This window comes from Carettochelys insculpta, chromosome 6, assembly GCF_033958435.1.
Source record: "Carettochelys insculpta isolate YL-2023 chromosome 6, ASM3395843v1, whole genome shotgun sequence".
Taxonomy (NCBI): Eukaryota; Metazoa; Chordata; order Testudines; family Carettochelyidae; genus Carettochelys; species Carettochelys insculpta.
In genome coordinates this window covers 4,824,617-4,851,920 of record NC_134142.1, presented here as the reverse complement: position 1 = coordinate 4,851,920, position 27,304 = coordinate 4,824,617, and the positions used below count along the sequence as shown (strand labels likewise).

The 27,304-nt window shown below is 42.4% G+C and overlaps 1 protein-coding gene across 1 annotated transcript in view; it reads left to right on the top strand.

Moving 5' to 3' along the window:
* The window catches only part of MDGA2 (MAM domain containing glycosylphosphatidylinositol anchor 2), a 683,176-nt gene that overhangs the window by 613,102 nt on the left and 42,770 nt on the right, over positions 1-27,304 (top strand). The window contains exon 11 of the mRNA XM_074998506.1: positions 7,210-7,387. Coding sequence (XP_074854607.1) covers positions 7,210-7,387 — 178 coding nt within the window. The remainder of the gene's footprint in view (positions 1-7,209; positions 7,388-27,304) is intronic.

Sequence of the window (27,304 nt, the reverse complement as noted above, 5' to 3'; positions counted from 1 at the left end):
TGTCAATGGGGCAGAGACTGATTCAGATCAACTTCCTGCAATTCAAGCCACCTTGGTCTTTTCTGCAAAGTTTTGTGTGGTGGTAGTGTTCATGAGACAGTAGCTTGCTGAGACTAATAACAAACAAACTGCTACCTTGTCACATTTTATTTAAATACAGCTACACAGGCAAAAGGAGACATGCGGAGAAAGATGTTTGTGTATAATGGTTAATTTCAGTTTGCCCTTACTAGACTGTATAATCAATTTTGAGAGTGAAATACGTCTATTACCTATCTGATCAAGGCACAAGTAAGGAATAATTAGACTTGTCTCTTCAAGACATCAGTTTAAAACCAGCCTTTCTTCTGTAGTCATTTGTCATAAGCAGCTATGAAATTGCTGCTTTCATTGCTGTACTCTAGCTTGGCTGCTTATTTCTACTGACAGACCCCCAAGAAGGAAGTGATTGTGTACTCGTGCACTTCTGGATAATGCAATGAGATAAATAATCTTTCACATTGCATGTTTCCTTTCAAAGCTACCTCTTCAGTACAGAGCACAGCAGTAAAAGGGCATTTTAACAAGTAGCATGTCATGTACCATACACGTACCATTTGTAATAAACAGCAGAACTTTGATCTGGACAGGCAGGGGAGAAAAGGAAGAGGAGTTGGGATTTATGGGAGAGAGCAGTATGATTGTTCAGAGCTCCAGGTTATGGAGGGAGAAGAGACAGTTGAGTGTCTTTTGATTAAGCTTAGAAGCAGAAGCAACAGAGGCGATGCAGTGTTTGGTGTCTGCTGTATGGTACCAGATCAAGTAGATTAGGTAAAGGAGAATTTCTTCAGACAACTAAAATAAGCTTCCGAATCACAGGTGCTGGTTCTCATGGGAGACTTTAATCACCCAGCCATTTGTTAGGAGACCAATACAGCAGCACACAGACAATCCAGGAAATTTTTGGAGAATGTTGGGGATAACTTCCTGGTACAAGTACTGAAGGAACCCACCAGGGGGCACGCACAGCTTGATCTGCTGCTGACAAAGAGGGAAGCAATAGTAAGAGATAGAAGTGAGTGGAAACTTGGGCTGCAGTGATCATGAGATGGTAGATTTCAGGATTCTGACAAAAGGAAGAAAGGTGAGCAGTAAAATACAGACCCTTAATTTCAGAAGAGCAGACTTAGACTCCCTGGGAGAACTGATGGGCAGCATCCACTGGGAAGCTACTATGAAGGGGAAAGGAGTTCAGGAGAACTGGCGGTATTTTAGAGGTCTTATGGAAGGCACTGGAACAAACTATCCCAATGCGCAGTAAGAAAAGCAATTATGGTAGGCAACCAGCTTGGCTTACAAAGGAAATCCTTGTCGAGCTCAAACTCAAACAGGATGCGTATATGAAGTGGAAACTTGGACAGATGAGTAGGGAGCATAAATATATGGCTGGAGAATGCCAGGAAGTAATCAGGAAAGCGAAAGCACAATTGGAATTGCAGCTAGCAAGGAATATGAAGGGCAACAAGCAGGGTTTCTACAGGCAAGTTAACAAAAAGAGGGCTAGCAGGGAGGGTATGGGGCCATTAGTGGATAAGGGAGGTAACCTGGTGACAGATGACGTGGGAAAGACTGAAGTACTCAATGCTTTTTTTGCCTCAGTCTTCATGGAGAAGGGTCAGCTCTCCAACTATAGCACTAAGCAATGCAATATGGAAAGGAGGTGGGCAGCCCTCGGTGGGAAAAGAACAGATTAAGAGCTATTTAGAAGAGCTAGACACACACAAATCCATGGGTTCGGATTTAATGCATCCAAGGGTACTGAGGGAATTGGCAGATATCATTGAAGAGCCTTTGGCTATTATTTTAAAAACTCACAGAGACCAGGAAAGGTCCCGGATTACTGGAAAAAGGCAAATGTAGTGCCCATCTTTAAAAAAGGAAAGAACGACAATCCAGAGAACTATAGACCTGTCAGCCTCACCTCAGTCCCTGGAAAAATCATGGAGAGAATCCTCAGGAAATTCGTTTTGGAGCATTTGGAAGAGGAGAAAGTGATCAAGAGTTGTCATCATGGATTCACCAAAGGCAAGTCATGCCTGACCAATCTGATTAACTTCTATGATGAGGTAACTAGCCCTGTGGACATAGGGAAGTCAATGAATGTGATATACCTTGACTTTAGCAAAGCTTTTGATACAGTCTCCCACAATATTATTGCCCATAAGTTAAAGAAATATGAATTTGATACACAGACTGTAAGATGGATAGAAAACTGGCTTGACAGATGGGCCCAACTGATAGTGGTCAATGTCTCAGTGTCTGGTTGGCATTTGGTTTCAAGTGGAGTGCCCCAAGGATCGGTTCTATGGCAAGGACTGTTCAACATCTTTATTAATGACCTGGATGAGGGCATGGATTGCACCCTCAGCAAATTTGCAGATGACACTAAGCTAGGGGATCAGGTAGATACATTGGAGGGTTAGGATGGGGTCCAGAGTGACCTAGAGAAATTGGAGGATTGGGCCAAAAGAAATGCGATGAGGTTCAACAAGGACAAGTGCAGAGTCCTGCACTTGGGACAGAAGAAGACCAAGCACTGTTACAAGCTGGGAACTGACTGGCTAAGTAGCAGAAAATGACCTGGGGATTACAGTGGATGAGATGCTGAATATGAGTCAACAGTGTGCACGTGTAGCCAAGAAGGTTAATGGCATATTGGGGTGCATTAGAAGAAGCATTTCCAGCAGATCTAGAGAAGTTATTATTCCCCTCTACTCAGCTCTGGTGAGAGCTCTTCTGGTGTGTTGTGTCCAGTTCTGGGCCCCCCAGTATAAAAAGGATGTAGACACATTGGAGAGGGTTCAGTGGAGGGCAACGAAAATGATTAGGGGGCTGGATCACATGACCTATGAGGAGAGGCTGAGGGATCTGGGCTTATTTAGTTTGCAGAAGAGAAGACTGAGGGGCAATTCAACAGCAGTCTTCAACTTTCTGAAAGGGGGCTCCAAAGAGGATGGACAGAGACTGTCTTCAATGGCGACAGATGGCAGAATAAGGAGCAATAGTCTGAAGTTACAGGGGGAGAGATGTAGGTTGGCTATTAGAAAAAACTACTTCCCCAGGAGGGTGGTGAAGGACTGGAATGCGTTACCAAAAGAGGCGGTGGAATCTCCATCCCTAGAGGTTTTTAAGTCCTGGCTTGACATAGTCAAGGCTAGGATGATTGAGATGGGGTAGATCCTGCTTTAGGCAGGGGGCTGGACTAGATGACTTCCTGAGGTCCCTTCAAGCTCTAGAATTCTATGATTCTATGGTCTTTTAAAGACAGTACCTCTCCTCTTGTGTATACTTTGTTTTAACCCTCAAGGCACTCTCACTTTACTGCTTTTTTTCTCAGTTCACCCCCGTTGTTTTTATTTTATCCCCTAGCATTTCACACATACATACCTTGCCCCCTGAGGCGTATGTCTACACAGCAGCATTATTTCAAAATAAGCTATTCTGGAAGAGATTTGCCAGAATAATTTATTTTGAAATAAGGCTGCTACACACAAAATGCATTTTGAAATAGCCCTCAGCTATACACAACGGAGGATATCTTGACGCACTATGGTTATTTTTAAATAGGCTCTATTCCATGGCTACACAGCCTCTATTTTGAAATGGGTACTATTTCTCATGGAATGACGTTTACCTATTTCTAAATAAGCCAACTGCTATTTTGGAATTATTTCAAAATAGCAGCTGTGTTGTGTAGACTCTTGCAAAGTTATTATTTTGAAATACCTTTTCTGTGTAGACATACCTGAGTAGTCCCATTGAGGTCAACTGCATAACTCACAGAAGTACTGCACAAATCTAAACCTTCGGATGAGGTTTTTGAAAGTGCTTAGCATTCACCTAACTCAGTTCCTCCTGAAGCTAATGTCAGAATGCCATGTTTCCAGTGGGGGCAAAAAATGACTAGCATTTTCTGAGCTGGGTGTGTTTGTATGCTTACAATGGTAGACCAGTCCTGCTTTTTTTCCCACAAATGCAGATTTTAACCTGCCTGGCTGTGTTTTAATTTAGCTTTTCACAACATTGGCTGGTATCAAATGTAGTGCTTCAGTTGCTTATTTCCAGAGCTATTTCAGTACCCCCTCTCCTAACAGCTTTGAATTAAAAATTTGCTCAAAGCAGGGTGTGGGGGTTGTTTGTAAGAAACATGATGTGCTAGAATAGCAGGTTTGTAATAATTAATGGCACCAATGCACATGCCAAGCAGACTCAGTTGAGTAGAACATCTCATTATAACAGCATAGACCTGCCGAGTTCCTTTGGGATGTATTGTAAATATTTAATTATTTTTTCTCAGTAGCCAGGAGACAATGCTTTTAATAAGCCAGTGTTATCTTCCAGGTACCATTGAAATATCAAATAACTTTGCTGCCCAAAATACATAAACGTTGAGTGGTTCTGGTAATTCATAACCCACTTAAAACATGTAGGAAATAATGTGGCCTTGAGTATTAGTTATACTTTCTAGTTAGATTTTTCATCTCTTGGTCAGGTGCATTGAAAATGGCAACATTTATTGATCTACATGTTGAAAACACTGTACAGTCTGTGAACTGTAAATATGTATGAATATTCTGTACTTGCTTCATATTGATATCTCACTGTTGTTTGCAGTTCAGGGCTGTTAGCTGTTCAGTTGTTTCCTATGCTTTGTGGAGTATCCGCAACTCCGGATGACTTATGGTGGAATTGTACTATGAAGTGAGAAATGCTGGGGTCATGTAATTGACCCTCAGTGATTTCCATGTCCAATGTGCTCACTGTACAACTATCAGAGGGATAGCCATGTTAGTCTGTATCTGCAAAAATGAGAAGTCTTCTGACAAAGTGGGTCTTTGGCCATGAGAAAGCTAATGCTCCAACAAATCTGTTAGTCTATAAGGTGCCACAGGACTTCTCAACTAAAAGATGTTTCTGTCTAATTGTCGACTGCAAATTCAGTTTGAGATCTGAGAGTCAAGCTGGGTGATTTGCATCTCATCCCTCGATGGAGCAATAAAGCACTGGGAGCCACACTGCTCTCTGTTCCTCATGTACCTTCTCATTATCATCAGTTCTGCCCCAGGTGGTACACGGGCCATCTCAGTGCTGGTAATGGGGATGCAGAGGGGCACTTGGCTGGTCTTGAACAAACAGTGGAACACAGCCCCCTGTGCCATGACTCAGAGCTGCACACAGAGGAGTAACGAGAGCTGGCCAGAAAAAAGGAACCCTTTTCCTCTACAATGGTTGGGAATAATAGTTTCACCCTGAAGCAGGAGTGAAGCACGAAAATGATAACTTTTTCACAGAAATGAGTTTCAAGAAAAACCATTCAGCTGGAAGCCTCAAGGAAGCACCTGTGAAACTGGTGCCCGCCAGGGAGGTGCTCTAGTCCCATGCCAAGCTCACCACCTGAACATCTGGCAGGGCATAGCCCTCCCATGGAGCTTATAGGGAAGTGGGAAAGCAGAGCACCCTCATATGGTGCTTCCACATCCCCTAGAGCAGGAGCAAGGCAGGGGAACCTGCATATGTTTTGTCACACCTCCGTAACAACCCACAGGCAGTCTGGAACCTGGGACTTCTGGAACTTAGTGCATGAGCCTCTAGACTCTGAGCTAAAAGCCACTTTGCTCTTAGTTAAGGCTGTAGAGGAAACTCAGTCTTTCTCTGGAGGGCTGTATCTACACTAGAGTGATCTATTGACAAAGTTACTGTCAGCAGATACCTTCCCACAAAACTTCTGTCAGCAGATCACGGCCACACTGCAAAGCAGATCAAAAAAGTGATCCACTCTGTCGACAGAGAGTGACCAGACTGCCTGAACATGCTCTCTGAAGGTCCCCCCCCAGAGCATCCAAACTGGCTTTCTGTTGACAGATTCTGTTGAGAGAGATATTCTGCTTTATGGGGGAATGGCAGAACACTGTCGACAAAAGGGCCATGTTCTGTCGATTTATCATTGACAGAATTAATTTGTAATGTGGATGCTCTAACCATTTTGCCTACAAAATGCCATTTTTGTCGAGAAAACAACATAGGGTAGATATAGCCTGTAGAAAAGTTCCAGCCAGCCCTAGACAAAAGCACTGACTTTTGTGACTCGAATCGACTGGTGTGACTCTAAATACACATCGGAAGCAGCTTTGCCTGACACAGAAGTGCCCTTATACATAATGGCTGTGTCTACACTTGCATTCCTCCTTTGAAAGAGGTATGCAAATGAGGGAAATCAAAAATGCAAATGAGGTACAGATTTGCATATCTGACACCTCATTAGCTAAGAAGGATTCTTTCGAAGATGGAGTTTACTTTCAAAAGAGCAGTGTCTATGCTGGTTTTCTTCATTTGAAAGAAGCTATTTTGAAATAAGAATATGGTAATGAGGTGTCAGATATGCAAATCTGTACCTCATTTGCATTTTTGATTTCTCTCATTTGCATACCTCTTTCAAAGGAGGAATGCAAATGTAGACACAGCCAATCTGTTTTCAAGGTACAGCGGTTAATGGACATCAAGGACTAGAAGGATGCACAAATTTGCAAACTTTTAGTGCATCATCTGAACAATTGTTAAAACTGGGCTCAATTACAACATTCTTATACACAACTGATTGTCGCAACTGACCCTGAGACTGAAGGTCATAGTTTGAAAGGTTTCTAGGTGCCTTAAGATGCAAAGAGGATCTAATGGGATTTTCATAAGCACATAGATACAGATCTGCATTTTAGGCAACAAAATGCTTTTAAAATTTTGGCTCTTAGGCCTCATTTCAGGCTTCTTTCCCTTAAGTGTTTGAAAATTTTTAAGGTGAAAAGGCTTGTTTTCTTTCATGTGATTCTAAAAGGCTGGTAGCTATGTCATATTTGATAGGTGTGGATGTGGTACAGCAGGAAATGTAATGAGAAATTTGATGCATGGCAAGGAATGTAAATAACTTATTTGACCTCAGATTGCAGAGGGCAGAAACTGTGAATTTTAAGGCCAGTTATCTCTATAATCTCAATGAAATGATCCCTTATTTATAAAAGTAGAGCTTTTATGTGTTAGGTTACATAAGGCAAATGTAATGTTCTTTTCTGGAGCTAATCAAGCAAATGATGAAATGTAGGCCCAATGCAGCACTTCTGCAGAGGGCGGTGGTTTGTGAAAAAAGCTCCAATCTTTCCCTGATTCTTTTGATTGCAGGCTGGACAGCAGCGGTGGTGGGAACAGGAGATCACAGTAAATGGAAACATTCAGAAAGGAGAGTTAATTACCTACAACCTGACTGAGCTGATCAAGCCAGAGGCCTATGAAGTCCGCTTAACTCCCATCACCAGATTTGGGGAGGGAGATTCAACCATACGTGTCATCAGATATAGTGGTAAGGAGATCTCCTGGTACCAGGAGATGTTTTGGAATATGGACCACACAGTTCAATGTAACAACATGCAGTTATTATAGTTCCTGTCCCTATAAGCTGCATAATTGAATGATTCAATGTCAAATTGAGGGGCTACGTCTAGAGGAATTCTTAAGGGGATTTCTCCTGAGTCCAGTATTATTCAATATTTTCATCACTGGATAATGGAATGCAGAGGAAACATAAAATTTGCAGATATCACTAAACAGGGAGGGGTACTTAGTCCTTAGAGGGGCAAGGTTTGAGTTCAAAATGGCCTTGACAAACTGGTGAATTGATCTGAAATAAACAAGATGAAAATAAAAAAAATAAACATACAAAGTACTACACTTTAGGAATTAAAAAAAGCAAATGCACAAATACAAAAAGGGGGAAGTAAGTGATGGTACTGCTGAAAAGGATTTGCGTGTTAGCATGGATCACAAATTGAGTATGAGCCAACAATGGGATGCAGTTGGAGAAAGGAATACCAACCTGTTGTGTATTGACTGACGTGAGTGTTGTAGGTAAGCAGCAGACACAATGGTTCTGCTTTGCATGCCTCATCTAAGTGTTGTAACCAATCCTCCATGTCCCACTGTAGGAAAGATGTGACAAATTAGAGAGAATGCAGAGGAGGGCACTAAAAATGATGAAAGGTTTAGAAAACCCATCCCCTGAAGAACACCTCCAAACAACCAACCAATAAAACGCTCGGCATGTTTAGGGCTGGAGAAGGGAAGAGCTGGGGGACTGAGCAGGTGGAAGGTGGTAACACTCTTCTAGTATGTGGAGGCCTGTGATTAAGAGGATACTGATGAGCTCTTCTCCAGGTCCACTGAAAGCACGGTAAGTGGCAATGAGCTAAATCATCAGTAAGGGAGTTGTAGGTTAGCTGTTAGGAAATGCTTTCTAAGGATGGTGATAGCTAAGCACTGGAATCAGCTTCCAAAGATTTGAGAACAGGTTTACTAGGTTTACTCAGTCCTGTCTCAGCTCCACAGGCTGGACTTGTGACCTCTCCAGCCCTACCTTTTTATCCACTGTGAAACTGAACAAATGGGTAGCATTAAGACTAAGGCCCTGATCCTGCAGTTGAATTGTCACGAGCAGATGTCTGTGCCTGCGTGAAGTTTGCTGGTCAGTGCAGAGCTGGGCAGGGACAGGGTTTTCTTTTTCCCAGGAAATTCCACAGTCTCCATTTTTTCCACATCCAAATAGAGGAAAGTCTTTTAAAATATTTGAATTTTGACAAAAACGACTTCTGTCACCCACACAAAATGTTTCAGGCACAAAAGTCAGACTCCCTCTCTCGTTCAGGGCAAGTTCAAGAGTCCGTTCCCTTCTTTCCACTAGAGACCACCCCAGGGTTACTCTCCAATGCATTTTATTAAATGCCACTGTGGGATTAAAGGAAAAAGGGGAACGAGCTTTCCAGCCCATGCCCACACGCACGCATATGCTCCTGCACTCACACACTTACACAGGCAAACTCACACAGGTGCAGTGTTGCACAGGTACAGCAGAGGAAGCCAAGGCATAGTGGGTATGGTGGGTCTGCCTGCTGTCATGAATCTGGGGGGGCAAGCTGATCATACGACCCCCTTGTCAGCTTGTGCTCTCTTGTCAGCACAATACGCAGGAGCAGTCAGTACAGTCCATCCCAGGGAGAGGGGCCCAGGGCCAGGGCCCTGCACCTCCTCCTGCCTCCCCAGCCAGCTGACACTAACTCCTGCAGAGAGGCAATGGCAAGAAGAACCCCCCTGTAGGTTTGCACCCATCTTTTATATGTTTCAGTCCATAGCTCTTGTCCTATCCCACTGCCCCAGGATGCTGTATGACCATGAGTCATCAGCTAACAGCAGATGGGACATTGCTCTTCTCTCAGTGGGGCCTCTTTCTCTTTCTTGGGTGGGCTTTTCTGCAGGGCTCAGCTCCTATTATTCTCTGGCCATCATGGTGCTGCTGGCAGCTGATCATCCAGATTGTCTGGCTTCCGGGGCTGAGTCCATTGTGCACACACATCCATATTCGCACTTCTCAATGAAACTGCAGACACATCTCATCCACATAATCCTGGGCTGGGCAGAGGCTTTGCATAACAGAGTCCTTCCAGCGTCCCCAGATGTCATGTTGTCTAGAGCATTGCTCACAGGAACCTACCTGCGTTTGGGATTGTCGTAGCCTTTGCTTTAGGAAAACCAACATTTGGCTCTGAGAGCGGCACACATTCCTTTGGCTACGTCTACACTACAGCCAGCTGTTGACAGATGCTACCGTCGGCAGAGACCTTCTGGCAAAGCTTCTGTCTACAGATTGCAGACACACATGAAAGCAGATTGCTCTGTCATTCCGCTGTGTCGACAGAGAGCGGCCGGACTACCCGACCGCTCTCTCAACAGAACAGCCAACCAGAAGCACAGCAGAGCGGGCTGCCCAGTGACTGGGAAGCCCTGTTTGTCGGCAGAAGGCCCCACAGATCATCCACCCGGGACTTTTGTCAACAGATTCTGTCAAAAAAGGCATCCTACCTCACGGGGGAGAGGCAGAAGGCTGTTGACAAAAGTGCCACATTCTTCTGACAGTATGTTGACCAAACTCATTTTCAGTGTGAACACTCTGTGGGTTTTGTCAACAAAACTGGGGTGTGGATGTAGTTTTTGTGTTTATGAATATTTGCTTCATGTATTAAATTCTCTTTCCCTATTTGTTGCCCCTTTGTGTTCACTTCCTGCAAATATCATAACTCAGGGATCATCTCCCCATATGGATTATCTCTGCTGAAGTTAGTGGAACTGAAGACCTGGTCTAACAGCTGAAAGGATTTTGAACTGAAAAAAATGAAGTAAATTTAAGCATATGTTAGAGGATATTTGTAAAAAGGAACATTTAAGGTTTTAAAAAGCAAGTGTTAGCATTAGGAATTTGACTCTGTGTTACCGTCATCCAAACCGGAAACAGATGGCATGTGAGTTGTCAAGTTAAAACTAAGCAATGTAATGTCTAGACGCTCTAGCAACTAGCCAGCACAATGACCAGACCATGTAAACACTTATTAGAGAGCTTGATTTTGGATATCAAATATAATAGATGGCTTAGAGGCAACCCAAGAATTACTCCCAAAAGTTACTTGTCAAATAATTTTGAACACGGAATAGTTCTGAGAAAATTGTAAGCTGCCTGTGCACAATTAATGAAAGAAAAAATAAGCTACGTTTATCCAATAAATTATTCACAATCAATTATTAGCTCCATTGTGCTCAATCCTAGTACAAATCACTCTTCTGCATGGGTTCCATTGTTTGAGAACAAATAACTATTCTTAACTAATTTTGGGGTGCTGAGTTCAAAAATTATATCCATTTTTGCCCATTACATACAGATTTTTCTGAAAACTGGAGTCTGCTTTTTGAAAAAATGCTATTATAATATATTACACATTATATGCTGTGACCTAATTTCAAGAATTTAAAACTATATGCAGCAACTTATTTTCAAGAACTTGCGTGCAAAAATACTGTTATTTCTGTTTACGTAAAGTAGAAGGGTATAGCATTTGAAACAAGCACGGTATTTCTTACCCAGACCTTCCTTCTGCAATACGGCCAATATCACATGGATCTGATGTGCCTATCCCAACAGAACAAATTTTCTTGGAAATGTCATGTCGTCTTCTGACACCAATGCTGACAATGTTGGAGGAAATACTGAGTATATGTGAGAACATGCCAGTAATGAGCCACACATTTTCACCAAAGTGAATTGTGGCAGAGAGAGAGCCATGTTGGTCTGTATTCTATCAAAACAAAAAAGCAATCATGTAGCACTTTAAAGACTAACAAAATAATGTATTAGGTGACAAGCTTTTGTGGGACAGACCTACTTCTTCAGATCATAGACTTACCAGAACAGACTCAAAATATAAAGCACAGAGGTCCAACAATTGTTATAAAGGTTGACAAATCAGAAAAAAATTGTTATAGAGGTTGGCAAATCAGAAAAGCAGAGGGATGGTGGGAGTGGGGAAAAAGGTAAGAGTTAGATAAAACATCAAAGTATGTAAAAGAGTCCTTATAATGGGTCACATAATTGCTGTCCCTGTTCAAACCAGGTGTTCATGTGTCAAATTTGAATATGAATGTTAGTTCTGAGCATTCTCTCTGTAGACAGTTGTTAAAGTCCCTTTTCAGTAGAACAAAAATTCTCTCGGGTCTTTTACAGAATGGCCCACTCCATTAAAGTGCTGGCTGACAGGTTTGTGTATTTGGAGATTTTTTTATGTCTGTTCTATGTCCATTGATTCTTTGTCAAAGAGTGTTTGCAGTCTGTCCTATGTAAGTGGTGCATGGGCATTGTTGACACATGGTGGTATATATGATGTTAGTTGAGGAACAGGAGAATGTGCCCATGATTCTATGAATAAGCTGGTTAGGTCCAGTGATGGTATCTCCAGAATAGATATGTGGACAAAGCTGGTAACGGGGCTTGTTGCAAGTAAAAGTTATAGGGTTACTATTATATATTGGGTTATAGGGTTAGTGGTATAGCCTATGGTTGCTAGTGAGAATCCTCATACGGTTGGGAGGATGTCTATAGGAAAGAACAGGCCCATTGCTTGGAACAAAAAGAATTTAACAACAGATTAGAACAAGAGATGTGTGAGTTAGAGTGCATATTAAATTTGACACATTAACACGTGCTGTGAACAGAGACGTCAATTACCTCACACATTACAAGGAAAGCTTCTCTTCCTTTGATGCTCATAGTTATCTCAGACACAATAATTAACATCCCCCCACCCCGCCCCTCATTTCCCTTCCTTCAATCCTATTTGATTTGAGCTTTTCCTTGAAAAGGTGCATTATCCAGAGCATGAATGGATTTTATGTGGCAATCTGAAGGTGGTGTCTATGTTTCTTGGTCAGCAGGCTGGTTACATAAAGATGCTATGCTTTTTATGCAAATGTGATAGCAGAGCAAGAGATCTTCTTTGGGTAAGGAAAGAGTGGCCACCAAAGGAGAGTCTTACTCTCAGCTCCAAGAATATAATTTATGAAAAACTGATTGAGCCCAGCAAGGTGCTGCTACTTCCAATCCTCATCGAGCTAGGATTGATGAAACAATTTGTGAAAGCATTAAACAAGTACAGTGACTGTTTCAAGTACGTACACACCAAGTTCCCAGATTTGAGTTACCAGAACGTTGAGGAGGGTGCCTTGAGGGTCCTCAGATCAGGAAACTGATTCTTGACACAAACTTTGAAGTAACCGTGAATAATAGAAACAGCGAATCATAGGGCTGGAAGGGACCTCAGGTGGTCACCTTGTCCAGCCCCCTGATTCAAGCAGGATCAACCCCCACTAGGTCATCCCAGCCAGGACCTTGTCAAGCTGGGACTTAAAAACCTCGAGGGATGGAGAATCCACCACCTCTCCAGGTAACGTGTTCCAATGCTTCACCACCCTTCTGGTGAAATAGTTTTTCCTAATATCTAACCTACACCTCTCCCTCTTCAACTTCAGGCCATTACTCCTTGTTCTGCCATTTGACACCACTGACAACAGTTTCTTACCCTCCTCTTTGAAGCTCCCCTTCAGGAAGTTGAAGGCTGCTGTTAAATCCCTCTAAGTCTTCTCTTCTGTAAATTAAACAAGCCCAAATCCCTCAGCCTGTCCTCATAGGTCTTGTGCTCCAGCCCCTTAATCATTTTTGTTGCCATCCGCTGAACCTGCTCCAGCACATTCACATCCTTTCTATACTTGGGGGGCCCGAAACTGGACACAGTATTCCAGATGTGGCCTCACCAGTGCCGAATAGAGGGGAACAACCGCTTCCCTAGATCTGCTTGAAGTGCTCCTCTTAATGCACCCTAGAATGCCGTTAGCCTTTTTGGCTACAAGGGCACACTGCTTACACATATCCAGCCTTTCATCCACCATAACCCCAAGGTCCCTTTCCATCTTACTGCTGCTGAGCCAGTCAGTCCCAAGCCTATAACAATGCTTGGGATTCTTCTATCCCAGGTACAGGACTCTACACTTCTCCTTGTTGAACCGCATCCGATTTATTTTGGCCCAGTCCTCCAATTTATCCACGTCATTCTGTTTTCTCTCTCTACCCTCCAACATATCTACCTCTTCCCCTACTTTTGTGTCATCCACAAACTTGCTGAGGGTGCAATCCAGTCCCTCATCCAGGTCATTAATAAAGGTGTTGAACAACACCAGCCCCAGAACTGAGTCTTGCGGCACTCCGCTTGAAACAGACCGCCATCCAGATATTGAGCCATTGACCACTATTCATTGGGCCCGACCATCAAGCCAGCTTTCTATCCATCTTATAGTCCAAGGATCCCCTCCATATTTCCTTAACTTATGGGCAAGAATGTTGTGGGAGACTGTATCAAACGCTTTGCTGAAGTCAAGGTGTATCACGCCCACTGACTTTCCCATGTCCACAGAGCCTGTTACCTCATCATAGAAGCTAATCAGATTGGTCAGGCAGGACTTGCCCCTGGTGAATCCATGTTGGCTACTTTTGATCACTTTCCCCTCTTCCAAGTGCTCCAAAATGGATTCCTTGAGGATCCTCTCCATTATTTTTCCAGGGATTGAGGTAAAGCTGACCAGTCTATAGTTCCCTGGATTGTCGTCCTTTTCTTTTTTAAAGATGGGCACTATGTTTGCCTTTTTCCAGTCATCCGGGACTCTACCGATCTCAAAGAGTCTTCAAAGATAAGGGCCAAAGGTACAGCAATGACATGAGCCAATTCCCTCAGTACCCTTGCGTGCATTAAATCCACACCCATGGATTTGTGTACATCTAGTTTTTCTGGATAGCTCAGAACTTGTTCCTTCCCCACAGATGGCTGCCCTCCACCTTCCCATACTGCATTGTCTAGGACCGTCATGGTGAAGTTGACTTTGTCCGTGAAGACTGGGGCAAAAAAAGCATTGAGTACTTCAGCTTTTCATCTGTCACTAGGTTACTTCCCTCATCCAGGAACGGCCCCACACCTTCTCTGATAACCCGTTTATTGTTAACATGCCTGTAGAAACCCTTCTTGTTACTCTTCACATCCCTTGCCAGCTGCAGTTCCAACTGTGCTTTCGCTTTCCTGATTACTCCCCGGCATTCTCCAGCTCTATGTTTATACTCCTCCTTAGTCAACTGTCCACATTTCCATTTCTTGTACACATCCTTTTTGAGTTTAAGCTGACTAAGGATTTCCCTGTTAAGCCAAGGTGGTTGCCTTCCATGTTTTCATTCCTTACTATGCAGTGGGATGGTTTGTTCCTGTGCCTTCAGTAAGACTTCTTTAAAATACTACCAGTTCTCTTCAACTCTTTTCCCCTCCATCTTCATTTTCCAAGGGACCTGCTCATCAGTTCTCTCAAGGAGTCAAAGTCTGCTCTTTTGAAATCAAGGGTCTGTCTGTTACTGTTCACCCTTCTTGCTTTTGTCCGGACCCTGAAATCTACTATCTCATGGTTGCTGCAGCCCAGGTTTCCACCCACTTCTATTTCTCCTACTAGTTCTTCCCTGTTTGTGAGCAGGAGGTCAAGCTGTGCATGGCCCCTGGTTGGTTCCTTCAGCACTTGTACCAAGAAGTCATCCTCAACATTCTCCAAAAACTTCCTGGATTGTCTGTGTGCTGCTGTGTTGGTCTCCCAACAAATGTTTGGATGATCAAAGTCTCCCATGAGAACCATGTGATTTGGAAGCTTCACGTAGCTGACTGAAGAAATCCTCATCTACCTCATCTCTCTGATCTGGTGGTGTATAGCAGACACCAACTACAACATCACCTGTTACTCCCACCTCTAAGCCTCTAAGCCTCACACAAAGACATTGGATTTTCTCCCTCCTTATACAGGAGCTCTGAGCAATGATATTGCTCCTTCACATAGAGCGCAACTCCTCCTCCTCTTCTCCCGTCTGTCCTTCCTAAACAGTTTATAACCTTCCATGACCGTGCTCCAGTTATGTGAATCGTCCCACCAGGTCTCCGTTATTCCAAACACCTCATACTTCTTTGACTTTGCCAGGGCCTCTAATTCTTCCTGGTTGTTCCCCAGGCTTCTGGCATTTGTGTACAAGCATCTTAGAGAAGTGGCCGATTGGCCCACTTTCTCCTCTTCACCCAGGAAACCTGCTTGATTGTTCCCTCCTCCTTCCCCACTTACCTCAGGGCTTGTGTCACCGTCCCCCGACGAACCTAGTTTAAAGCCCTCCTCACAAGGTTTGCAAACCTGCCCGCAAATATGCTCTTTCCTCTCTTCGTTAAGTGGATCCCATCTCTTCCCAGCAATTTCTGTTCACAAAAGAGAATCCCATGGTAAAAGAAACCAAGTCCTTGCCTGCTACAGCACTTACGTAACCATACATTTACCTCTATGATTCGATGCTCCCTACCAGAATGACACAAAGAAGGATGCTTGAGTGACCTTCAGAATTGTCATACAAAACTTTTTAGGGAATAACAAAGATCCTGACTATAAAAACATTGATGGCAACATTTTAAACAATTTTGAAAGACTTGGATGCAACATGAGCTTGAAATTTCATTTTTTGCACTCCCATCTGGATTATTTTCCTTGGAAGTGTCAATGAGAAGCAAGGGGAAAGATTTCATCAGGATATCAAGATTCTGGAAAAGAGATATCAAAGATGCTGGTATGTCAAAATGATGGCTCATTACTGTTGGTCTCTAAAAGGAGAGACTGATGGTGAAATGCATAAAAAGTTGTCAAGAAAGCATCGAATCAGTCACATCTAATCATTTAAAATTACTCAGTTGTTAAATTTCACACTTTGTTCCTTTGTTCTTTAAACAAGGACTTGCAACAGACCTTCTAAAAGAACTATAACTGACTATTTACCAAGTTTTTAATGCTTAAGGTGGAATAAAAAACATGAAATTTTTCCATTTTTTTCTTTTTGATTTGTGAAAAATCCTGACATGATAGAGCAAAATGCATGTCATTTGGGAGATCAACACAGCAAAATTATGTAAAGGCACCAATTTTTATCAAAACAACAGAAACTTTGCTTCAATTTTCAGACCAGTGATTTATCTTAGGCTATGTCTACGCAGCAGTGTTATTCCTGAATAAACAATTCCAGAAGAGAGATTCCAGAATAACTCGTTCCAAAACAGCATGGCTACACACAAAATGCATTGCATAATAGTGCTTGGCTAAAATAGAGCGTCCACACACAATAGACTCTATTTCAAAATCAGTGCTCTGGGTTGAAGCAGGGATAGCTCAGTGGTTAAAGCATTGGCCTTGTCAATCCAGGTTTGTGAGGTCAGACCTTTAGTTGGCCTTAAAACAGCTGGTTAGATTTAAAAAATGAAATCAAAAAGTCTCTCAAGGATGGTGATAGGTCCCCTCCTGTTCTATGAGATATGTATCTCTCTGTTTTTATGGCTTATTTCAAAATAGGCTCTATTCCATGTCTGCACAACCCATATTTTGAAATACCTATTTCAAAATAGATGCTATTCTTCACACAATAGCATTTGCTGGTTTTGAAATAAGGCAATCACTCTTTTGAAATTATTGCAAAATAGTGGTTGCACTGTGCAGACACTTGCCAAGTTATTTCAAAATAGCAGGTACTATTTCGAAATAGCTTGGCTGTGTAGACCTACCCTTTGGCTACATCTACACTAGCAATTTTTTTTTTTTTTTTTTTTTTTTTTTTGCAAAAAAGCCAGCACCTTTTCTGAAAGATTCTTTCAGAAAAAAAGAAACATGGGTAGAAGCCCTGGGGGCCCCGTTTTCAAAAGGGCAGTCCTCCTGGTGCTGGATTTTTCAATTGCTAGCCCGTTCTTCAGAACGAGTGAGGTCTGTATGGATGCGCTCTTTCGAAGTATTCTTGTAATGTATATGTAGCCATTGTGTGTTAAGATCAACAAGAAAAATTGACATGAATCAACTGCAAATATTGACTCTATGGGCACTATTTGTACTTCTCCCTTCTGGAAGTAACCCAACACTCAAGATGAGCCAAACTTGAGGAGTTTGAGTTTGGAAACAGGCAGGCACTGAAAGAAGAAACATTTTAATAGGAATTCAAAGGGAAAATGGCTGTTCATCTACGTTTGGTTGGACTCAAATAATCCAATGAAAAATATATTCTACTGTATATTTTAGAGAGTTTTTTTTCTATTTTTTCAAGAACTCCTCCCAAACAGTAAGAGCTTGGATCGCCAAATGGGTTATACTTACAGCAACATAAGGCTTTGATTGTGCCAGGAGAATGGGATGTGCCTGGAATGGGACTGGTTTTCATAAAACCATACAGAAAATACACAGAATTACCAGACAGGTGAAAGGGGCCGGCTGGAGGCACGAACTCCTCCATCCTGGACTGCCCCAACCCCAAGCCTCTGACATCCTGGGTGCCCTTTAGGCCCTTCATCCACACACCACGAGATTCACACAGGTATGTCACTGATTATTCCCCTTCATCTCTGTCAGGGAGTGTGGGGAAAGTGCATAAACTTAATGGAGTTGAGGACCCAAGCAATACCAAGTAAATGTGCTACTTTTATATAAGGGAAGAAATCTCCACAATGCAATACCTGAAGACACTTTCTTGCCTTAGGTATGCATCTGCTCCCCACTTATTCTAGTATATGAGCACTTCACAGCAGATCTGCTGGGTAGGAAAGGTCTATGATTTCCATTTTACAGAGATTGAGGCGCAGAGAGACTTCAGCGACTTGCCCAAGGTCATATGGGCAGTATGGAGGAAAGCAGGGAATTTCACACGGGTCTCTTCAGTCCACTGGATCATCCTTCCCCTTTCTTAAGAGATACAAAGAGCAGCATCCAGCCAATGGGAGGTCAGGACCTCTCCCCTTTGGCTCCTGCAGAAGTGTTTGTTGCCTGCGGAGCACAAAAGGTTGAGCTGTGGCCATGTGCTTGAGCCCCACAAGCTCACCTGCTGAAGTCAGGATTTTGCTGACTAATTAAGTCAACTGAAGTGTCTAGGTCTGCACTGGCAGAAACACCTCCTTCCTGCAGCAGAAAGGGTGTGCTGGAGGGAATTTTGTTCGCAGAGCCATCACTAATACAGTTTTGAATGAAATATACCTGCTTTTCAAAGGTGTTGATGGGGTACCTGCTGCAAAATCAGACCCAGCCAAAACGTAGAGATTTCCCTTGTATGTCAGATGGACCCACTCCTTTATGAGCAAGATTCCATGCTATTGATGCTTGTGGCTGCAACTTCACAGTCATAAAGATCATCAATAAGAAGCAAATAGATGGGAAAAAACTCAAGCTGCTTTTCTTTAAAGTAGAATTTACCTTCATGTATTTCAAACATGAGGTGTCTCGCAGTATCACTGGAATAATTGTCCCAGCACATCTATTACAGAGCTTTATTTTCAAGACATAAAATGATGAGATCTAATGCACTTACCCTGGAGTAGTGTTTTATATTTTAAACCTCAAAATGCTTGGTTCCTGGTGATGTTGTTAAAAGGCTGACAAGTCGCATTTCACAGCAGCAAGTCCACATGAATGTATACGATAAATGGTAAATATTTCTCCAGGAATTAAAATGAAAGCAGTGGGAACATGACTAAAAAGACAATTAAATTAACTCTTTGCAAACCTTTTTTCAGTGGAAATGCTGGTTCCTTGGGGCATCTGGCCAAGCAGCAAAACACTGGAATCACATGATTTTTCAGAGTATTTTTAATTAAATGTGTGTTGAGCTGTATTCCATCTCCAGGAGGAACATATCCTGGATTCAGCTGTACCCAGCCTATGTTTCTCACATCATCACTTTGGACGTGTCTTATTGAAACATGCTGTGGGTTTAATTCTCTCACTATTCTATTATTATTTCTGTGTGATCTCTATTGTTGGTAACCTACATCTCTTAGGATAAAACATTTATTGTCCAGCTAATTATGCTGTTGAACCTCTGTAATCCAGAATGCTCTCATGTAGCATCATCTGTAAACCAATAAGATTTTAGTTAGCCCGACAACCACTCACAGGTGTGGCCAAGTTTCCCACGGCCCCACAAAGTTTGTTTCCAGCCATCAGTCCTGGCTCTTAGTATTCTTTGCTGTTATTTAACTGTAATTTACCCCTAAATGTCTTCTAAGAACCCATCAAGAGTGCATCAAGAATACATCATTAGTAATCTACAACATATTCTGAATCAGGATGCCGCACTCTAGAAGGCTCTAGCTGACAGGCTGTCCTTTTCTATAGACAACCTCCTAAGCTGAGAAATATTCTCACCAGCAATCACAGGCTACACCACCGTAATACTAAGTCTGGAACTCTTCCTTGCAACAAACCCCGCTGCCAAATTTGTCCAAATATTTATTCTTGGAATAGCATCATTGGACCTAACCATATTAGTTACAAGATCAAAGGCACATTCTTCTCCACTTCCAGCAGCATTATGTATGCTATTAGGGGCCAACAATGCCCTGACACTATGTACATTGGACAGACTGGGCAAAGTCTTCACCAAAGAATAAATGGACACAAAATGGACAGCAAGAAACTCCATACACATAAGCTGGTCAGTTAACACTTCAGTGGAGTGGGCCATTCTGTTAAAGACCTGAGAATTTGTGTCCTGAAACACAAAGCATTGAACAACAGATTAGAGTGAGAGTTGTGAGTTAGAGTACATGTTCAAATTTAAAACAAAAAGCAGTCAAGTAGCACTTTAAAGACTAGCAAAATGGTTTATTAGGTGAGCTTTTGTGGGACAGACCCACTTCTTCAGACCACAGCCAGACCAGAACAGACTCAATATTTAAGGCACAGAGAACCAAAAACAGAAAGCAAGGAGGACAAATCAGAAAAAGATAGTCAAGGTGAGCAAATCAGAGAGTGGAGGGGTGGGGGGGGAAGGTCAAGAAGGTCAAGAATTAGATTAAGCCAAGTATGTCTGCATACTTGGCTCAGTCTAATTCTTGACCCTCCCCCACCACCCCTCCACTCTCTGATTTGCTCACCTTGATTATCTTTTTCTGATTTGTCCTCCTTGCTTACTGTTTTTGGTTCTCTGTGCCTTAAATATTGAGTCTGTTCTGGTCTGCTATGGTCTGAAGAAGTGGGTCTGTCCCACAAAAGCTCACCTAATAAACCATTTTGCTAGTCTTTAAAGTGCTACTTGACTGCTTGTTGTTTTGATAGTGTACAGACTAGCATGGCTTCCTCTTTGTTAATATTCACATTTGACACATTAACATGTGGTATGAACAGAGACATCAACTACCTCACGCATTACAAGGACTGCTTCCTTTTCTTTGATGCTCGTAATTATCCCAGACAGCACAATTAACACTCTCCCCTCCCCCACCCGCCTCTCATCCCCTTCCTTCAATTCTATTTGAGTTGTTAGTTTGTATTGCAGTTTTTTGGTTTTTGTTTTTTTTTGTCCTCTGTACTTATAATGTCATTTTGCGTTGGAAATGAAATTGATCTGATGAAGTGGGTCTGTCCCAAGAAAGCTCATCACTGAATAAATCATGTAATTAATCTTTAAAGTGCTACATTTCTGTTGCTGCATTTTTTTTCCTAAGAACGCAGTAAGCAATGGAAGTATCGGAAATGCTGCTACACAATATTGACCTCTTGTGGTCCGGCAAATTCTCTCATTCGGCACCGGTCAGATCTGAGGGTGCCAGATGACAGAGGTTCAATCTGTATTTACTTTTTATATTACCCAGGATAAAATGCAGAGTGGACTCATTCTCACTGGCAATAGTAAAGTTGTTTGTTGCATCTTTCTTTTGACTGAGCTGAATGCTGTGGATGAACAGGGAGTGAGAGACGAGGGTGAACCCCTTAAATCCTATGCTGGGGGCTTAAATTGAGTTCCCTATAGTATTATTTCTTGTTGGCTCTCCATGGCGGCTGAATTTCACCCTTCTCAACTTGGAAAGTTTTCAAGAATCAACAGTTTTCATCATGTCTTTGGTTTTGGTGGCCTCAATAATCATCCAAGTCCCTTGCCTCGTAGTGCTTCTGAAAGCGGCAGCTGATGGCTGCTTACCAGCGAACAGTTAAAATGTCGCACCTAGGTTCATAAATTGGAAAGGCAGACATGAAGAAAAGAAATCGCATCTGCACATGAAGCATGTTGATTCCAAGAGACTGGAGTGCTTAAAAAACCCATCAGCGGACTACAAAAAGTAAGAACAAGACAGACACATTTTCAGTGCACTGCTTATTGGGACCAGGGCTGCATCCTGTCAATGGCCAAGAGTCCTCAGTCACCACTGACTAAAACCAGAGTCCCACTGGTTAATGCACCACCTTTCTCTCCTTCACACCTAAATGCAAACGTAAGGCCAGTGCAAATTATTTTGGCTGCATGATCTTAATGCCCTGTTTGCAAAGCTTTTCACTATACCGTACAATTTAAGACGTGTGGTATTTTCTCCTCAAAGGAAACTCAGATTTGGACTCACTGAGCTATTGCAAGTCTGGGTTATATTGCCAGGGCTGTATGGAGATATTTGTATAATACTCACCTGTACCATGCATGTCTCAAGTACTTTCAATCCGTCTTTCCCAAGCGTTCTTTTCAGTTCACAGTCTTATAAATGTAAACACGTATGCTTTGTGCATGTCAGTCTCCTGACAGCTTCACAATGGCTATATTTTGTTATCAAATGACAGTAGTCATTCCTCAGGAAAGGTTTGCATTAGGCTTGCATTGAAAAGTCCTATATTCAACACCCTTCTAAATTCATACTGCAGCCGCTGATGAGTCTTGAAGTAGAAATTCCTGTCGTAGGCAAAAATAAAGGGTTTGTTAAAGAGGTTGTGGTGAATTGGGGATCGAAGGGCCAGATCACAGACTGATGCAAATAGGCAGCACCAGTGATTTAGTGAAGCTCTGCCAGTTTCATAAGCTGGAGATCCAGCCCCAAGAGTGTTATATTTTCGATGGTTGTAATTTCCCTGGATTTTCAAAATATGCACATTCAGAATCGTGCAGAATCGTGCAGTCCATCGCCAGATTTCCACCAGGGTGCCTCAGCTTTTTTATAACCCCCAAATCCACACATCTGCACAGGTCTGCAACAGTGTTCCCTCTATTTCCATCCAGGGCAGAATAAATTTGGTGACATGCCCCAAAGCGTGTGCAGACATGCACCACTGTAAGAAACACAGGCTGCTGGCTGTGGGTGATGTGGACAACTCTGCTAATCAGCTGGGTGGCACCCGAACGTCTACTTGGCGGCCAGCCAAGCCTTCAGCTTATGGGGCACAGTGATCTGCAGGCGCAGACCTGTAACACTTTCTACAAGAAGTGAAAGTAAGAGGATGCACGATGGTGCTCAGCTCCAGCAATAGCCAGCAGGGAACTATTTAAAAGTTGTCCGGACCTGGGGTGGAATAAGACAGTACCTGTATTAGAGTTACATTACTTCCGTCCCTGCATTGCGCAAATGAAGCTTTCTCATTATGGGTTGGCTTTCTGGCCTTGAAAGTTAACACTGTTAGTGAATTTACCACTGAAAGGTACCCTCCTCTGTAAGCTCATATGTGAACAACTGGAACAGCAGTGCAGAAATATATTGAGATGAATATTTTTCATGTTTATATCTTTTAGTGTTGTGGCATTTCTTGTTGCCTTTTACTGGTTTAAATCTTAAACAGTGAAAAACCTTCATTTTATATACAAATGCACAAGGTGTGTCACAGTTTTTCATGGTGATAAGGAATGCTTTGGAATCTGACAATATTGCGGTAACTTTTATATTTGACCTCAGTTCGTATTGAGTTAATCTAATATCGGAGCGTTACAGAACACAGCACATTGTGAATGAAAACCAGCAACTGCAAAGTAACATTCACATTGGGCAAACACAAATACATTCAGCTTTCAGTGAGCTTATCTGTTGGAAGTGGTTTGAATGAATGTCCAAAATGTAGAAACTATAAAAATCTCAGTAGTGTACATTTAAAAAATATATCTTTACCTCCTAACCCTTAACGCTGGGTGTAGACAAAAAGGAAAAACACACAAGTATCTGGGTACTAGTCATCAAAAGTGTGCAGGCATACTTTGTTTTCCTCCTTCTCTCCACTTTGGGTACTTCATAGCCTGGGGAAAAGAATGCTCACCCTGGTACGAATGACATTATGATTACAAATGCTTGACAGATCGCATGCTAGATGCATATTTAGCCACTCACAGGCAGATGAGAACTTGGGACCTGTGAAGCTGAGTACAGGAGCCTCTACAGTTAGCACTAAAATCCAGCTGGCTCCCAGCTCAGGCTGTAGAAGAGACTCATTCTGTTTCTGTGTAAGGGGTCCAGGTGCCACTACATGGGACAGTGAACCACACTCAGGTGTATGGGTTCATAGAATCACAGGGCTGAAAGGTACCTCAGGAGGTCATTTGTCCAGCCCCTCAGCCCAAAGCAGGACCAACCCTAACTAAATCATCCCAGCCAGGGCTTTGTCAAGCCAGGACTTAGCCTCTGGGGATGGAGATTCCACCACCTGTCTCGGTAACGCATTCCAGTGCTTCCCCACCCTCCTGGTGAAATACATATACATTATTTTTCAGTAGAACAATCTGCATACCAAGTAAACACAATCAAATCAGTGTAAGTGGTGCTAATCTATTTTGCAGGCTAGTGCTGTTCAAATACTTCTGGTAGTAACAACTTTAAAAATCGCATGCTCGTTCCACATCAGTCCATGTAAGCTTGTATGGTGAAAGGTGACTATAAGATCACTGAAGCTTCAGCCAGTCCATTTCAAATTGGAATGCGCTCCATGGGGAAAAAAATGATCTTGAGCAGCAATTAAATTTGCAGTTGCAAGCTAAGCTGCTTTTTAGCCATCCAAAAAGAGTGGGCTGTATTACTTCAGAGTATATAGAAGGGGACTCCTGACACATCTGCACACAATGGGAATGGTCTGCCATACTAACCTGTCAAACACTAGTCCAACACTTAAATGTCTATAGGCTAAATGGTAATTTTTAAAAGGAGCCTGTTTTCTATAGATTAGAACACTGCACCACTATTTCACACTTTGGTCCTGAGGTTATATCTGACGAAGCAGGTCTTAGTCCACAAAAGCATATGCTCCAAAACCAATCTGTTGATAAGGTTAATCTGTTAATAAGGTGTCACAGGACTTTTTGTTTTTGTCTGTATAAAGCAGTCAGATCAGTTAGTGTCCTGGGTGAGTGGACTACAATGGTTATAACCTGGAACTTTAAAGATTTTCTAGGCAGTTCAAACTCAGTCTTGGGAATGTAGTCCTTCTGTCATCCATTAGTTACTTTTCGTGGCTAATTTTACATACTCCTTCTGGCTCACAGGGCAACCTGACCTTTCAGAAATGAGAATTTGGGATTCATTTGCTTCCCTTCTATACTTTCTTGCTGCATTACTTAGGAGATTTTTTTTTGCCAATTCACCATGTGTAAATAAGTTCATCCTAACTATAGTTTAATTTGTTATTCTGCTTTTGTCAATCAATCGGAGCTGAAGCTTGCTTGGCAGCCAGCCCTTTTTAGTCTGGTTGCTGTGCTCTGAATAATCTGAAAAGCCTGGCTCAAGGTGACCCATTAATGATAGTTTCTATAAAAGCTTCGCTGTACAATTACAAAGCAAGCATCACTAAATGCAGTTTCTGGCAGTTTCAACTAATTCTGAGTTCAACTGCTCAAGAAGCACACCAAATGAATATTTCTTGGAGAGTGAAAGGTAATTTATTTAACAAACACATGTGAGGTTATCTAATGGAAGTTAATGACTAACTTTCTCTGGCAAATCACAGATCTTTCTTTTAGGTAAGTGAGATAAAACGGCAGAGCTACTAAATAGAGGGTTTTTTTTTTAAAAAAATGTCAGGTTGAATGTGCAACAAAGTGTAACTCGTGAAGGAAGGTCAGAAGCAAAGTGTTTATATCCATAAACAGAGCAGGTGACCAGCAGTATGAACATGTGGAGCAATAGAGAGAAAGCCGTGCTAGTCTATATACTATCAAAACAAAAAAAGCAGTAAAGTACAACTTTAACGACTAACAAAATAATTTAAATTTTTAGTCTTTAAAGTGCTACTTTACTCCTTTTTTGTTTTGATGTGGAGAAATAATTGTTTAGGAATCTGATATTAATGAAGCTTTTGTCTGCACAACTCCAGAACAGTAAGGTTACACTGTTTTCTGAAACATCATTTGGGGGCAAAATTAAGTTGCAGTTTCTTCAGATAATTGTCCCTTTCTGATTCTGGGCTTAAACCCACAATCCCTCATGAGTAAAAGTTACAGGAACAAGCCTCTGGGCAGATCTACACTAGGGGAGACAGTCAGCCTAAGCTGCAGAACTCCAGGTACGAGAACAGTGTAGCTGAAGTTGACATGCCTTAGGTCGAATTTCTCTGCCCTCTCTATAGTGGGAAGTCAATGGAATAAACTCACTCATCAACTTCCCTTACTTTTTGGAACTGCAAAGAGTACCAGAGTTAATGGGGGCACCTTCAGCATTCAATTTGTCAGGTCTGTACGAGACCACTAACTTGAACCCCAGAAGATCAACCTTCAGAGCATCAGCCCAACTCTAATTGTGCACAAGCCCTCAGTTTCCTAAGAAGCAGCTGAAATTCACCCCGTGTATGACCCGTGTACCATCTAATTCCTCCTTGAACCTTATTTTGAGGTCTTCAGTGGACTCTCTAGGCCTGGGTGAATTTCGCCCCCTACTCCATTAAGTAAGGACTGGATTGAAAACCATTAATAACTACTAACCGTACCCAGAGAGTAGTTATTAATGGTTTTCAATCCTGCTGGAAAAGCATAACTAGTGGGGTTCCTCAGGGGTCTGTTTTAGGACCGGTTCTGTTCAATATCTTCATTAACGATTTAGATATTGACATAGAAAGTACACTTATTAAGTTTGCAGATGATACCAAGCTGGGAGGGGTTGCAACTTCTTTGGAGGATAGGGTCATAATTCAAAAGGATCTGGATAAACTGGAGAAATGGACTGAGATAAACAGGATGAAGTTTAATAAGGACAAATGCAAAGTGCTCCACTTAGGAAGGAACAATCAGTGTCACACATACAGAATGGGAAAGGACTGCCTAGGAATGAGTACAGCAGAAAGGGATCTGGGGGTTATAGTGGACCACAATCTAAATATGAGTCAACAGTGTGATGCTGTTGCGAAAAGGGCAAACATGATTCTAGGATGCATTAACAGGTGTGTTGTGAACAAGACACGAGAAGTCATTCTCCCGCTCTACTCTGCGCTGGTTAGGCCTCAGCTGGAGTATTGTGTCCAGTTCTGGGCACCGCAGTTCAGGAAGGGTGTGGAGAAATTGGAGAGGGTCCAGAGGAGAGCAACGAGAATGATCAAAGGTCTAGAGAACATGACCTATGAAGAAAGGCTGAAAGAATTGGGCTTGTTTAGTTTGGAAAGGAGAAGACTGAGGGGTGACATGATAGCAGTTTTCAGGTATCTAAAAGGGTGTCATAAGGCAGAGGGAGGGAACTTGTTCTTCCTTGCCTCTGAGGATAGAACAAGAGGCAATGGACTGAAATCGCAGCAGGGGAGGTTCAGGTTGGACATTAGGAAAAAGTTCCTAACTGTCAGGGTGATCAAACACTGGAACGAATTGTCAAGGGAGGTGGTAGAATCTCCATCACTGGAGCTATTTAAGAAGAGGTTAGATAGATGGCTTTCAGGGATGGTCTGGAAAGTGCTTGGTCCTGCCATGAGGGCAGGGGGCTGGACTCGATGGCCTCTCCAGGTCCCTTCCAGTCCTACTCTTCTATGATTCTATGATTCTGATTTCAAATCACTGCATGGTGGGATAGTAGAATTAAAGTTATGTGGAGGGGAAAAGGGACATGGATCTGAAGGA